General features: G+C 46.5%; 1 protein-coding gene across 1 annotated transcript in view; it reads right to left on the bottom strand.

Annotated features, from left to right (window-relative positions):
- IA-2 (tyrosine phosphatase IA-2) overlaps positions 1-16,181 on the bottom strand; it is a 514,718-nt gene that overhangs the window by 25,345 nt on the left and 473,192 nt on the right. The window contains exons 17-20 of the mRNA XM_089545824.1: positions 14,663-14,810; positions 10,305-10,378; positions 7,266-7,343; positions 5,017-5,136 (exon numbers count right to left, since the gene is read on the bottom strand). Coding sequence (XP_089401950.1) covers positions 5,017-5,136; positions 7,266-7,343; positions 10,305-10,378; positions 14,663-14,810 — 420 coding nt within the window. The remainder of the gene's footprint in view (positions 1-5,016; positions 5,137-7,265; positions 7,344-10,304; positions 10,379-14,662; positions 14,811-16,181) is intronic.

Here is a 16,181-nt window from a genome sequence, read left to right as displayed (position 1 = left end):
CGCCACGCTGTAGTTGATCTGAAATTGACAGAAATTTCATATAAGATCAAATTATCTACCGGAAAGTGTGAGTGGCTTTCAGATTGCTGCATAACAGGTAATGAATGGAGGCCATAACTACGTATATACGCCGGCCTTAAACTCCTGCCAGACTTTTTTTCCACTCACTCTACTGTTCTAGAAGACAGACAGTGATTAATATTCAATTCAATTCAATTCAATTTTTATTCAACATCCTCAAGATGTTGAATAAAAATTGAATTGAATTGAATTGAATATTAATCACTGTCTGTTATCTTTTTCTTTGCTCAAATGAGAAGCGCCTCTTTGCTCAAGAGAGACACGTTGTTGTGATTAAGCTTCCTGCGCTTTCCGTTCATTTCTCCTTTCAGTCTTTTTCTCAATTCCCCTGGGCCCTGCTTTCGTCCGCAGTAAACGACAACGGTTTCTGCGGCTCAAGGATTGAAACGTTTGCTCTCCACAGCTGGCGGTTGCTGAGGGATCATTGAAGCGTCGCTGCGCGCATTTATAGTTCGTTTCTCTTGTCCGCCGCACCCTAGAAATAAAGTGAAGGTTTTAAACACTGAGCGGAGTCTGTCGTTGATGTTTTTTTCTCTCTGAAGAGGCTGATGTGCTGTGCGCGTTTACGGAGCCTGACGAGCATGCGGGTCCCGCGGCCTTGCTTTGTACATATTTTGAACACAGCGAAGTTCTCGCCTCGTTCCCGCTGCTGAAAAGAGGCATGAAAGAGTAGTTCATCTTTTCTTTTCGTTTTTGTCTCAGCGAGCGGAACCCATTTAAACGAGCGAAAGAAAAACGAATGAGTTCTTAATCGGCAAAGGAAGAAAGAAGAGCGCGGCAGCATATAAACCGAGGATACGAAGACGCCCGCGTAACACGGTGCAGAGGGAAACGCAGAACCCGAGAAATGAGGGCGAGAGAGTGAAGGGAGAAGAAAGTGGCCGGAAGAGAAACATTGGGCGTCTCGAGTAACGAGATTTAAATTACTCGCCCGGCGGACGAGCACGGTCCTGTGGCGATGCAGCGAAGCGACGACGTCGGGGTGGATGGAAAAGCGGGGGGGGGGGGGGGGGGGGGGGCGAGAGAGAACGAAGAAAAAAAAAAAGAAAGACATAAAATGATTTCCGCCAAGGCACGCATCAAGGAAGAAGAAAAAACAGAAGGAGAGAATTTGAAGACGAAAGTGCCCCAAGAAAGAGGTGATGTGGCGGTGAAGGTTGGGGTGAAAGCGGGGAGGGGAGGTAGTAAAAGGAGTGCGCAGTCTAGCCCCTGGTGGTCGGAACGGTGGTGGGTCTCAGACGACGTGCGACGAAGTAGCATGGCAGCGCGTTTCTGGGTGAAGAGAAGGACAAATTAGAAGACGAAGGAAAAGAAAGAAAACATTAAAAAAAAACGACCGACGAAGCAAGGCTGGCCCCTTTGCACTCTCGGAACTCTAGTAGTAGCGAGCGGCCGCGGTTCGGCGATAGGGGCCCCGAATGAAATTTTGGACGTAGCGAGAGGAAATTTCTCTGCGGAGACTGTGTGGGAGCAACGAGAACTTTGCGCTTAGAAGCCCGGTCTCTTCCGGGTCTACTTACAGCCTGGCGCGGAGACACGTGTGGTGTCTATAATGTGCCGTACACGTGTCATCGTTGCATTTAATATTTTTGCACGCATATCCTCAGCATTGAGACCTTTTTCTAAGCTTACTGCTCTCTAAAAGGTGTCTTGAAAATGTGGATCGTCTGTTCACTGCGATAGCGACACTAGAACCGTAGTGACTTAATCCTCGAAAAGTGAGTACACTGAAGCACTATAGGGCTGAGGAGGCAACGTTTCTCCGAGATTTCCTCGAGTCCTTCAGACGCCAGGTTGACAGCAGCCTTTCATGGGGATGTTTATTTAGGATCGGCAGGAAGCTTGTCTATCACGCTTTTGGCTTAAGTGACTGAATGTTGCATTCACTCCTGCCAAATATCTCTTACGCGCAGACAGATCTGTGATACCGTCATTTGATGAAAGCGTCCGTCGCAAGCACTGAGTTTGCTGCGCGCGACCGAGTGGCGCAATCGTGTAGCTCTGGCTCTGTCATCAGCAAGAAGAGAATAAAGACCAAAAAGAACGCGCTTCTTCACAAACTATCCCCTTCTTGCCCGCGAATAACACATCGCCATGGAACCGAAGAAGATAAATTTAGAACGGAAACAGACTCACGGGAAAGCGTTACTCCCTTTCAGACGTCCCTGAAACGGGCGTCATTACCGCTGTATTCAGGACTCGGTGCAGCTTTTATAGCTCTGTACACAAAGTTAAAGTGCCTCGTCGTTTAAGCTGGAGCCTCCTTTTTTTTCTTTGCTTCTCGCATGCGGACGTTCCCGCGGTTCTTTCGGGGCGTTGGTGGTCTGCTTGTGCGTTTGTAGGAATTTTCTTGCTTGCTTCTCTTTCCCTTCCTCGCTGCCTCCCTTCTAATTTCTATCTCCACGCCGTCGTCCGGCAGAGCGCGCCTCGCAGCGACGACGAGGCAGCCTTTCACGCCGTGCCGCCAGCCGGGCGCGCGCCCAACCACTTTGAGTTCGTCTTAATTAAAGACGATGGCTCGCCTGACGCTGTACACGCCAAATTCTCGCGACAAAACTGCTGCCGCGAAACGAGCCTGCTCGCGCCGAAAGTGTGGAGGCCACCCCCTCTCCCTCTTTCTCTTTAGCTGAGAAAAAAAGAGAGTACGCGAGAAATGCACGCGGGGAACAGAAAAAAAAATTAAAGGCATGGGTAGGGGTAGAAGCTTTCCTGCTTTGGAAATACCTAGGCAAAAAAAAAAAAGAAGGAAATGACAACAGAGAAAGCTGCCTGGAAGCAAGGCTCAGATGGAGTGAAGGCAGTGCTGGCAGCTGAGGGTTAGAGAGAGAAAGAAAGAAGGCTGCGAAGAAAGAGTAAAAGAGAGAGAGAGAGGGGAAACGATGATGTTGAAATTCCTCTCGTCCCCAACAACGACGGCGACGTCGGGCCGGCCACACTAATGAGAAATTGGAGCGTCCCACCCGGCAGCAGCTTCTCCTTCCCCTAACGCTAACCTTGCCACACTCTCCTCTCTTCTTCCCCTTCCTCCTTTCTCTCCTAGCACACCGCTAGCGAGAAAAAAGGGGTTGGGGTACCGAAAAACCGCCCGAGCGCCGCAGAACTTGGCTGCATGCGCTGCTGAGAGAGAGAGAGAGAGAGAGAGAGAGAGAAAAGGGAAGTGAGTCAGATTTGCCGACGTGTTGGTACGCGCGCGTACAAGTCGTTTCTTTTTGTAAAGCGTCAGGCACTGTCGTCTCTCGGTCGTCGCCGACGTGTGTTTGCTGTCCCGCTTCGGGTGCGCACAAATCAGGCGGGCGCGACTGAATGGCTCAAATAAGGGCCGCGCGACGCGCCGGCATCGAGTCCTGCAAGCGACGATGTATTCAGCGTTCGTTGGAGGCGGCTTTGTAAGCCCCCGCGCGCTTTTGACGTCGCTTCGACGGGGCACCGCCGCTCGCTAGACAAACCGTTTGCTGCGTAGCGCGGCTCACCTGCGGCATCGTCGAAGTCTGAACAGCTCAAAGTTGCGCGCTCTGACGCGGGCGTAGTTGGGGAAAGAGTAGCCACAAAACAGCCGAACTTGCGACGAGCGGTGGCTGACGCTGCCCGCATTGACGGAGTTTCCGTCTTAGTTAGGCCAATTCAGCCGGATGCGTGTTCCGCGCTGCCCCAGATAGCGAAAACTTCCGAACGAGTCAGCGATGCGAACGCTGCTTTGTTTGGAGGGCAGTGAAATGACCGCCAGAAGCCGAAAGCTAGCGAACGGGCAAGCCAGCCACCCGTCTGTGTGTCGTCTTCTTGTCGGGAGAACAAGGCTCTTTGAACGGCGTGTACAATCAGTTAGGATGGCGAAACGAACTTTAGTTTCGCCTTTTGTCAGGGCGAGATTCTGAAGCGAGGCTCCGGGAGAAAGAACGTCTAGTAACTAACCAAATGGTAGAGTGGACTCGCAGGCTGACAAATGGCGGCAAAATGCAATTAGAAAAACCGTATCGAAGCATGCGGGGGACCTAAAGCAGCCGAATAATTTATGCGGAGGTACAGGATAGAGCATGCCGGGTGGTGAGCATTACCACGGTGAGCATTACCATGGTGAGCATTACCACGCGCAGCAATCACTTCGCTTGCCAGCAAGTTCCCACACGAAATACACGCAGCTCCAATGTAAAAACGTGCTGAACGAACTACGGAGGCCTTAAACATGTCTGAATTGGAGACACAAAGCACCTACCACCCTAGATAGTTATACAAGGGATGAAAATATGGAGAAGATTTATGACACAAACACTCGCAGATTTGCTGACTTAGTATTCACATAAAGGACAATATCAATGAGTTCAGCAGAGCTTAATGCTATACTTGAGACTTGCGGGCCTATGAGCACGGCCCGTGCAAATGCGATCATGCCAGGTATGCACAGTTACGACGCCAAGGGGAAGCGAGGCATGCTTCCTTAATTCAGCTCAAGGCAAGGCGATTTTATTCGCCAACAAGTGGCTTAAACGCGTAAGTCCATTCACTCGTTGTGGCTCTTGCCGATGAGGATCATTGCCACGATGGTAGCGGCCAAAAATTTTGCGCCATGTCATAACTGCCCTCGTCTTTCCACCGCTCCACTTCACTACGAATATCCTATAGCGATGTTCCAGAATAAGCATCACTGTACTCCCATATCGTAGGCATGGCTGAAAGGTATTGCGAGGTACAGTCGCGAGCAAAAAAGGTTAGCACTAGTGACGTGTCACCGGAGCGGCAGACAGAGCGTTTTTGCTCGCGTCTGTACAGGGGCGCTTGAAAGAAAATTTCAGTTTAGATTATCCCGAAATACTGTCTCATTGCGAATGCTACAGCCAATGTTGCAAGGATAACAAAACATTTAATTTCTTCGTGCGTTGAACCTCGCAGCTCCACTTTTCGCAGAAGCGCGCAGCAAAGCGATCTGAAATGCGGCGTTACCTCATAGGTGTGGTAGACTTCACTTCCTTCCTCGGGCCAGTAGCGATGGCACATGGCGACACCGTTCTCCATCAGGCGACTCAGCATCACGATCACCACGCTGCCTTGCTCCCAGATCATCTGCGCCAAACGTTTCGAGCAGATAGAACGATATAAAGACGGTGCAGAGATGGACGGTCAGTCTGACACCAAGACTAGATTAGTCGGACGTGAGAAGCAGCTGTTTCGGCATGGGCTCGAAGATGAAAATGAGGGTCCGCGCTGCTTATGTCAAGGTGTACCATGCCTTCCGACTACTCCTGTAATCAAGATTTTCTGTCAGTGAGTGCACACTGTGGAGTACGTGAAGAAGCAACAACAATCCTCATTACGGCCAGCACTGAACGTCATCGAACGAAGAATTTTTCAAAATTACTTTGTTTGCTTGTTTTTTTACTCCGATGGCGTCGTGGTTACTGAATCATGCTGCGTGAACGCAGAAATTCGGATTCATAGAACAACAATAATAAAACGTAATTATTACTTCTCACATCCTCCCTATTTCTGAGCAAGATTAGTGTTCCAGTGGCCAGGCCCTGTTGGCCATGAGAATGCCTGTTTTAGATGTACGCTGTGTAGCTTAGTGGTATGCTCGCCCAGTAGACAGGTGCAGTCTATTTTCCTGTCGAAACGGTTTATAGATGCTCGCAAGGAGGAACGTTGAGTTTGTAGGTCTTTTTCCACTAGTGAGAGCAATATTGTCACACTGCAGTGGAGGACCGAACAGCTATTTCACGTCACCTCCGAAACCATTCAAAAAACAATACCAGTGCCTCTAAAATGCTGAATGGTTAAAGACTCATACTGTACGTCGGCATCAGTCAACTAGATATTTAAGATGTGACTTTGCCAAAGTTTTGTTCCTGTCTTACCTCATCCACTTGTGCGAGCGCTTCGAGAAGCCAATATTTTTGCTGTACACTCTGAATGCACCTTACTTCTCGCAGAACAAAGAAAATAAAACCCACCACTTATTTAGTCTCTCTTCTTCACGCGGTTGAAGAAATTCCAGCGCATAGCCGCAGTAGCAGAAGTTTATTATTTATTTCTAGAACTAAGCTGCGAAAAAATTCGAACTACAAAGTAGGTTACAGTACTTACACGTACGTGCCACAAGATGTGACACAAATTAGCATTTTCAGCCCCAGGGCCTTCACGCGAGGACGATTTCTTCACTTGTAACCTCTATGCTAAACGAGACGAGACCTGTGCCCGGCGTCTCAAACATGGTGATCTTAACGGCACTGGCAGGTAAAATGTTTGAGTGAATATGCTTTCGAACGTCTCCGCGAGCACTTGCTCTTAAGCTAGGAACCGCACTTAACGAAGGTCGCGAGCACAGAGGTATAAAATTTCGCGCTCTCGTCACGCCCTACTACGTTTTTCAAGCTTTAACAAAAATTCGGCAACCTTGTGTAAAAATCCTGATACTCAGCTTTTTGCAGTTATGCGCAAGTATTTTATTTATTTTATTTATTTATTTGGGAATACTGTAGCCCTCACTTGAGGGCCATAACAGGAGAGGTTTTTATTTTAATTATTGAGGAACAAAAACGTCACGCACCGGCAAGACACAAAAAACATAATCAAACATAATCAAAACACAAATACTTAACAACTTAACAAACAAGGATGAGGGAAATCATAACAACAGCATAATCAGTTGTCAATTCCCCTGTTGCCTGTAATATAATTCTAAAAGGTTCTCAAACTCTGTGACATTTTGAGCTGTGACAATGAATTCCGCAAGACCATTCCACATATTAATATATGAGAGGAAAAAAGAGTTTTGAAAAGCACATAGCAAGTATAACTAAACGACTAGTAAAATGAGCTTTTGGGAAAGTGTTTCTTTCTTGGGGCACAACTGCAGCGCGGAAACAACAAACACATATAAGGAGGAAACACCCGCGGTGATTGTCTGTGTGTGTAGGTGTTTTTTTCCTTACTTGTTTATAATTTTCGCGGTGCAGTTATATCCCGCCTGACAGTTAGAATTCCTAGGCTTTAGAACGTAGGAAAAGAGCCCTTCATACTTCGTTATCTTTAAATTCGTGGGTATCCATGGTCGTATTTTAGACGGCAGAGATATGATGAAGTGGTAGCGGTTGTGTGTGTGCGTGTGTGTAATTTTAGCGCATAGAAGCTGTAGCAGTTTTACTCAAGTGACACCAAACAAGATGAGAGAAAAGATTAGACGAATTCCGCACCTGCCAGAAATCAGCCGCGGTGTGAGGCAGGGGTCCTTGGCTGGCGATGTATGCAGGGTTCCGTGGGTCATGATCCGTCTACAGAGGGAGGGGAAAAAATTTTCAAGTCACAGATTAGCGGTAGGTCTCAGTATCGGATTCGAATTTTGATGCTTTTTTTTGTAAAGTGTTGATGTTAACTTTGTACTTGCTTTCCCAAGAACGTTTTTTTTTCCGGTACTTCAAGAAATCCAATGTAGAATGTACATCACCGATGAATATAGTGACTGCTTTCTTACTCGAGAGCTGTTTTCTCTCAGAATCGTCACTCCGTATTACAACCAAACAGTTGAGGAGCTATTTAATTCGCAAGAAGTTTTGTTAATCTTCCCTGAACAGGTGCTTCGTCTTTTTTGCAACTTTCCTTACGTGAGCAACAAGGGGCGTGAGTGGGAAAAAAAAAATGCTGGCTAAAAATCAACGTGAAATCAAATCACACTAATGCAATCTGTTCTGAGCTGCTCGTGCGTTCTAAGGACCCGCACGACCACGGAGGCGCTGATCAATGGCAGCCGTTCCTCGCCACTTGAAGTTAGCTGTGCACACAAGGGAGAACAAAACGATATTATGACGTTCAACCGAACAACATCGTCGCATCAACATCTTACAATCATTTACAATCATTTTACAATAGAAATTTACATAAAAGAAATGGACACAACGTTAAAATTATCTCAGCATTAAGAGCTTATTAACAATGATATATACTGTCATGCGTCGGAGAAATGTAAAGTGTTTAGTTGCCTAAAGGGCCTTAAGCATGGGCCAAACTTTGCCTTCAAAACAGATCTTTTGACACATATTCAGGCTGAAAGCCAAGGTGGCTAAATACCAGCAGTTAATAGTTCTGCCTGTGAATATTTTGAGCAAATAGAGCAAAAAAACGTAGTCTATTGCGAGCCTCAGCGCTGTTACACTGCGGTAGTCCCTATTTTAGATTAAAGCGTTGCTATCCACAATGTAGTGGTGCCGCCCAGCGCTAGGTTTTCCTCCTGAAGCAGTGGAATTTAGATCCTAATGAAGAGCGCCATCGTCAAATATCGTCAAATCAACGAACCAACACAGAAGAGTGAGCATTGGTGAGTTCAACAAGCGATTTTCGCCCCAACCACACACTCCTCTTTAGCTACACTACAAGCCTAAACCTCCACTATTTGAAATTTAGTTTTCCAAAAATAACTCGACTGGAAAATTCGCGTAACCATCTCCAGATTGCACGACCCATCGAAAAAATTTTAAGTTGACTGACACGCAAAAGCAAAACGATGTCAGTACCTCTGTCTGATCACTCGTGAGCACTTTCCCTCGAATAAGCCCTGCTTCTTTTCCAGGAAAAATGATTCATTCTCAAAGAGTACAGGTACCCGATATCATTTATATGTACAGGGTGTTCCACCTAAAACTTTACATAATTTTTAAAAATAAGCTTTTCGAATTAGAAGAGCGTTTTTTTCGCCATAGCACTGTAAGCGGTGTAGTACATCAGAATACAGCTAATATGTACTGACTAGCAGAATTGTTACCTAATATTGAATAGTTAACTTTTTGACTATTACTGTTAGGCTCCTTAATTACTGAGAAGCGTGTAGCCCAGCGGAAGTAAACTCTATAATAGTCTTTAGAATTTCGAAAACGCGGTTAACTTCGGCGCTATGGTGCAACAAATTATGCCTACATTGCGTCATAATACATGCGCTTTCGAGTAGCTTACAGGCAAAGCAACTTCTCGAGTGCACGCAATTCTTCGAAATAGCCAATTATTGTTGGGCCACAGCGCCGAGGGCAACCGCGCTTTCGAAATTCTTATGCTGGGCTACACGCTCCTCAATAATTAAGGAGCCTAACAGTAATAGTTACAAGTTAACTATTCAATATTAGTTAACCAGCCTGCTAGTTAGCACGTCTTAGATTTATTCTGGCGTACTGTACCGCTGACAACGCTATACCGAAAAAAGCGCTCTTCTAAGCCAGAAAGCCTATTTTTAATTATTGTGTAAAGTTGTTAGGTGAAACACCCTGTATATATTTAAAAGTAGGCTGATACAGGCTTAAAAACATAACAAGGGTTTACTGACGTTTCGACTGGGGACCATTCTTCTTCATAAGTATGACTTCTGGCTCATGGCGCCTTCCTGACAGCAGTTACGTATAGCATGTGTGTCACTATTAGAAGGGCGTCGCTTCACGTTCCACGCCGGCGCGCTGTTTTCGAATAACGCGAGAAATGACCCGAATTTGTAATTTGTGAGGGTAACTGCGTCTTCGAAACTAACGGCTGGCTCCAAGTCTCTAATCGCAATCAGGTGTCTTTCGGTAATAGTTAAAAGGTAACTGCTATATTTTAGTTAATCACTTTACTAGTTACCATGATTCACCTGTTTTCTGACGTTCGCCAACAGTGGCATGTCCAACAATTTCTGACAAAAATTTTGAAAATTCAAAAATTGTAAGCTAATTTTACATAAACATCGAAGGCAATGGCCCAATAGGGCTGCAGTATGTATAAATAAATGGTCCATTCTTCTGATATGCAGCAAATGTTTTTTTTAAAGCTTTCCATCGAACGCATCGAACAGTTGAGACTCCTATAGAAAACCGAAGGGGAACGCTTTTGACGATGGCAAAGACGTTAACAGAAGAAAAAAATGCCGTCGAGTGATCTCCGAAAATAGTGATTGTTATAGCGAAATCTTACATTATATGAAAAAATTCCGTTCATAAAAGGTTTCCTGTTCAAAAGTACTTTTGTGCAGAATTTGCTGGGTATGTATTACTATGACACAAAAAGATCCTGTTTGCCTCAAAAACCCTGTCTTTGTGAATTTGTGGCAGGCTTCCCTGAAGCAACTCTATATATTTTCATCGGGCCACTGATTCTTAGTGGCTTGACGATAGGGTCATCCAACGTTCTTACTGGCCAATATGATTTTTGTTTTTACCCAGCATCAGTAACACGTAATACTTAACGACACTACTGTTTTCACGGCCTTATCTACTTACGATTGTGCTTGCGTTGATGTAATCAGAGCCGTTCGCGTTGGACACGTCGTTCAGGATCACCCGGGAATGGTCGTCTTGAAAGAGACAGAGAGAGGAAGAGGCATTTCATAAATCAGGCTTCTAATCATGTGCGGTGGATCATAGCGAGACGCGCCGTTTTGTTGCGATGATACTGCACCATTATTTGAAAGATAGTCGGATTCTGTGCGCTGTCGATAGTGCAACACAGTTACGATTTGAAAGGAATGAAAAACATATCGTAGAGATATAGTCTAACCTCTTCTAATGAATGAGCCACAGCTTTACGTAAGCGAGGTGGAAAGCAAAAGTCTGGAGAGGATTTTTGATCTGAGAAGAGCAAAATAGTTATGACCACTTACTTTTTCAAGCAGCACACCTTCACAGAAAATATATTCGCGGCACTTCTGAAAGACGACACATACAGCCTAATATTTATTCACGTCGTAATAAAGCTTCTATATTTGAAGAATCAGTGCACGCGCAGAGGAAAAGAACGTGTACACTCTTGATACGCCCTCACAGAGGGAAGTACAAGACACGTAGTGATGGCAGCAGATGCGAGATCAGTTAGTAAAAGAAAGTAGATGAAAAAACCGACAGAATAAAGCGGAAAAGTAAGAAAAAAGCCCTACGGATGAATATTCCTCATCATCGCCGAGGAAGCAGGGCGAAGTCGTGCTACACGAAATCTCGGCACAACCTGGAGGCGCCGTTAGAGGGGCGTTATTTTTTTTTTCCTCACTGGGATTTCATTTTCAAGATTCCAAAGCGAACTATAGAAAGAAGCGGAAATGGAGAAGCCGAAACCGTCTTTTACACGTGCCAAACTCTCCTCCGGTTCTCTTCTAAACTCGAAGCTTGTGTCGGTCGGTTCTGTTGCAGCAAAGCTGTCGGGCGAAACAAGTCGAAGAAGACGGGCAGGGTGTAGATTCAAATAAAATAAAAGGCGGATAAGTGCGGGATGAAGACGGAGAGAAAGCCCTCGGAGGAAAAGAGGAGGCCTGGGACGGGTCCTCCCCAGAGCGGTGCTGCTGCAGCAAAAGAATCGATCGCGCTGACCCGTCGCCCGGTCCCGCCGTTGCCCCGGACGCAGAGTCGGGGACAAAGCCGCGCGTAACGACGTCTAATCCCGTCCCCTTCCCGGCGCCCCATCTCTCTGCGCTGGCCGTGGACGCCCGAACGCCGTCGTCCGGGCGCAGCGGTAGCCGCTACAGCGGAGCAAAGAGGCTCTTCGCTGCACCCGTCGAGCCTGCCTGGGCGCCAACGCGTATGTGCTGCACCCGAGGACCCGCGCAGTTCCGTGCAGTGCGCCCGAGGCTGTAGCCAATCACCAATGCCGCGCTGGTGCCTGGTACAACCAAATTCTATTTCGCTTCTTCCAGCCTGCGCCACGAAAAGCGCCCAAGAAGGACGGGAATAAGAGGCTGGTGTTTACCTGAGTGTTCAAGCGACAGAGATCACTCCTCCTCTAACCTTCTGTCCCTTCTTCCCCTTTTCTCAAATAACAACAAAAAACTTTCTGCGGCAAGCTCGTTCGAACGGCCATGATGGAAGCCGGAAAGCTGCATTGCGACGGCACGCTTCCAGCTACACGTCTTCTCCGCGAGGGATGTATTACCGTCGGCTGAGCTGCACGGTACTGCGGGATAGAGCAGTTCATGCGACTGGCCTGTGTGTGGCTCATTCTATCCGTCTTCCTGGCGGCGGCGGCGGTGCCGCGCGCCTCTGTCACTGTCTAAGACATGAGAGGCCGCAGTGTCGCCGGTCATTCTGTGCGGCCGAAGAGAGCAACAGGTATGCGCCGTCCATGCCGAGGTCTCGAAGAGGAGCCGAGGAATCGCTCAAGCAACTACCTCCTTTTTTTTGGCCTGTCTGACACGAGGTTGCACGTAAAATATTTGGGCAGAACAAAGCTCACGCAGCGCTTTAAGACTTTAGCTATACAAATGAGCAAGATTGTACTGGAGAAACTGTTCCTTTTTTTCTTACACGTGTTTTGTAATCAATCTAGCCCATTCATTTTCACAATGTGTTGCGCTCATATTGTGTTGTGTTCAAGACCACTCCTTATATACAACATCTCGTGAAAACCGCCAATAATGACCCTTAGGCCGGGTATAGTTGTGGCGAAAACCATTTTGTAAGCCTAAATGACGATGCAGTTCTTGGCGCTGTGGCAAAATTTTCCTTCTTAAATAATACAAGATTGCACTTGCGACAATTTCGAAGCTGTCTAGTCGTGTCGCAGCAGTGCTTGTGCAGACAAAGCAAGAAGCGCCGTGTCATGGTCACAAGAACCATGGTATTTTTTTGTTTTTGTGTGTAGCGCCAACTGCTTCAGGCCGGGTGCGTCTGCTGAAACAAATCAATGGCGACTATTTTTCAGCCAAATGACGAGCGCTCTTTTGAAAAGCAAAGGGTGAGAAAATACTATAATGGTTTAAATTGTAAAAAGTTAATGGCAATAGAAAGTAACTTTATTTGAGGCGCTTAAAGAGGACAAACTCGTGTCGTGCGGGAAGTGCATTTTACTCTGCCTGTTATCGAAGTTGTCCACGTTTTAAAACGTCAATAAAAGAATAACCGCTTGCTCAATAGTAACTACTGGGGGAATTGTACAACACCTGACGATACCTATAGTATTTACTTCCTTGCCCTAAGGCAGAGCGAAAAGTGTGGGAGTTGTTTTTCGTTTTTCTTCTTAGAAGATTTTGAGTGATTCATCCGTGGTCTGCTTTCGTGGCGTGATAAGTTTGTAGCTTTTTTTTATAAAAAAATAAGCTGAAAAGTAACGATCATTTGTGTCTTCAGCATTTTCCTAAAGGCCTGGCCTTTCCACGTACTGTTGAGTACGGTTAGACAGTGCCAACTATCCCTATCTCGTGCTCTCCTATTGGCTAATATTCCAGTATGCTTAAACACCGTGGCGACGACAGTTCGAAAGTGAAAAATAGACCCGCTGACCTTAAAAGGGTGACCGTGCGTGTCCTGATTCTGATCACGCGAACCAGCTAACGTCCTTTTAGCAAATGCGATTTGGTCCCGTGTGCCTTTGTGGTCGTAGTCCTTCAGAAAATGCAGCTACCTGGCGTAGGACAGCCTCCACCTCTCGGCCCGTTAATTGCAAAGAGCTTTGCATAATTACGAACGGAATTGATTTATCCCTAAGTGACGCTCCACCTCGTACTCCTATCTGCCGCGGCACGGCAGCACCAGTATAGTAAACTAGCATGTCGAGTCTCGAGACCTCGCGCCATCTTAACTTTCTATACACACCATAGGACGAACTATATTTGGTAAGGCACGCGCACAAATGGGTGCAATCCCACACGGTATTGAAGAAAAGCACAAATATGAAAACAATCAAAGGTACATATGTTTTAAGCGGCACCAGGCGCCGTTCATGACGGCTGCAACTACAATATACCAGGAAATGCTTGACAGAGCTTGCCTGCTCTGTTACATGCCGTTGATGTGCTATTCATATTGTTTGTACTGGCCGAAGCAAGATGAAGGAGGCACTGTTTCCGAATGAAGACAGCAGTTGCACCACAAATGTGAATCATAAGCTCGTTGCGGTATGAGCTATGAACATTTCATGGCGAAGCCACGAGAGCCATGGAGTAAAGGTATGGTTTGGCTGGTTTATTGGGGTTTAACGTTCCAAAGCGACTCAGGCTATGAGGGACGCCGTAGTGGAGGGCTCCGGAAATTTCGACCACCTGGGGTTCTTTAACGTGCACTGACATCGCACAGTGCACGGGCCTCTAGAATTTCGCCTTCATCGAAATTCAGCCGCCGCGGCCGGGATCGAACCCGCGTCTTTCGGGTCAGCAGCCGAGCGCCGTAACCACTGAGCCACAGCGGCGGGGCGGAGTAAAAGTATGCCCCCAGCTGTCACTCATATAAAGGAAGAAACAGTGCGACGAAACACGGACACACGAAGAAACGACACACACACGAGCGCTGTGTGTGTGTCGTTTCTTCGTGTGTCCGTGTTTCGTTGCGATGTTTATTCCTTTAAATGCATTACCAACTAGCCCGGAACCTTGCTCTTCTGTCACTCATAGTGTTACTGAAGTCTTTCATAGCAGATTTGCAGTCGATACAAAACTTCTTCTCTAAGTAATATTTGATTCGCCATGCAAGCTGCTGGTAAAAAAAAAAAAAAAGAAACACTGCGCAAAAAGATCCCTACGAAAAAAACGTAAGAAGGCATTGATATCACGGGTGCAGCACGTGGTGTTTGTCTTGAGCAGTGATCTTCTTAACGTGCTATAATCCCCGGCAAGTCCAACGCGAACTTCTGAGACAAGTGGGCACCTGAAAGTACTCACAGGTGAGGACGTCCGGGTAGCGGTTCTTCTTCATGTTGGCAGGCAGCGAGGCGACAGCGGTGGAGCACGGGTCGGCCTCGTAGGCGCATAGCGCCTCCCACTCACGGTCCAAGCGGTCCTTGCACTTGAGGTGGTCTTCCATGTACGACTGCGTGATGTTACGCCCACAAACAACGTCAGAGGCTTATATTGTCGACACGGTACCCTTTGTTACTTTCTGCGATTGCAAATTGGGCCTGGCATTCAAGCTGAAACATAGGTTTAAGAAAAAACTTCGGAAAGGGTCCTTGGAAAATTAAAAAAATAAAGAACAGGAACTAATATCGTAGGTCGACATATGTGTATGTTCAAAACAATTACCCGGACTCGCCTATCATTTCATGTGCTCTTGGCAGTTTCATGGCTTCGACATTTTTTGAAAGCAAAGAAAAAGCACCTGAGTTAAAGCCTTGGTCGACGCAGATTATAAATTATAAAATTTCATTCAAAAGCGTGTTTGCAAATCCGAACGAACGGCTTATGTGAAGTAAAGGAAGGTAAGGAAAGTATGAGCGCGGGAGGCTAAACTGACTGCCACTGGAAATAAGCAAGCTGAGCTGCAATACTCTCGCAGGATATAACAATCTTTTGCTGAACTTTCAAACTCCTCTTAGTAGGTAAAAAGGCTACCAATCTCTTCTAGTCCGACATAAGGGCTGATCTCGTCAAACACGCATATGCTTTTCCGAGAGGACGTCGGCAAAACACGAAAAAAAAAAAAACTGTGCCTGCAACACAAGCGTCTCGAAACTTCTTGTCGAGTTGCATTCTCGGAACGACATGGTTTCTTTCTTTGTTAATATTGGCATAACATCTAATGGGATCATAAAAGCCTTTTCTAATCTCCTCAGCCAACAGGGTCGATGCATAGCCGTGGATAACGGCAGCTGCACCACCTTCGAAACTTCACATCTATGAAGCAAGAGAAGCGACAGAAGTAACGTACATATGCGTGCGACTATTCGGCCTAGCAGGGGAGAACGCTGCCTGGAAACCCTTGGCAAATGCTGCGCGTTGCTCCCTTCCGACATACAAGATCCAGCAGCTTTACAAATACACGGCAGAAGCATATACGAGGCAATTAAGCTGCCAAGATAAAAAAAAAACACCATAACAAATGAGCAGACGAGTGATCTAGCGTGCGAGGCAGGAACTAAATGCTAACTCAAGAAAAAGAATAAGTCAGGATCGAGCCAGAAGAGTTGAATCGCAAAGCCGAGAGGCGACGCTGAATAACCTTTCGCATGTTAGGAAAACTAAGCGTGTAGCAGAGAGTATTAGACACCCATCCACTGCCTCTACCCGAGTTCTAAGACATTCGCAACCACTGCAAGGGGAGTTAGACGAGGCAGGCCATGCAGTTTGTGATGCAGCTTGTTTTCCGAATCGAGACCTTCTGCCTCCATGCCTGCGCTCACAGCGAGAGAAAAAGAGAAATATAAACAAAAGAGACTACAAGACAATAGAGAGAGAGCGGGAG

This window comes from Amblyomma mixtum, chromosome 5 (genome assembly GCF_055824585.1).
Source record: "Amblyomma mixtum isolate Tamu chromosome 5, ASM5582458v1, whole genome shotgun sequence".
NCBI lineage: Eukaryota > Metazoa > Arthropoda > Arachnida > Ixodida > Ixodidae > Amblyomma > Amblyomma mixtum.
This window is presented reverse-complemented; position numbering and strand designations above follow the sequence as displayed.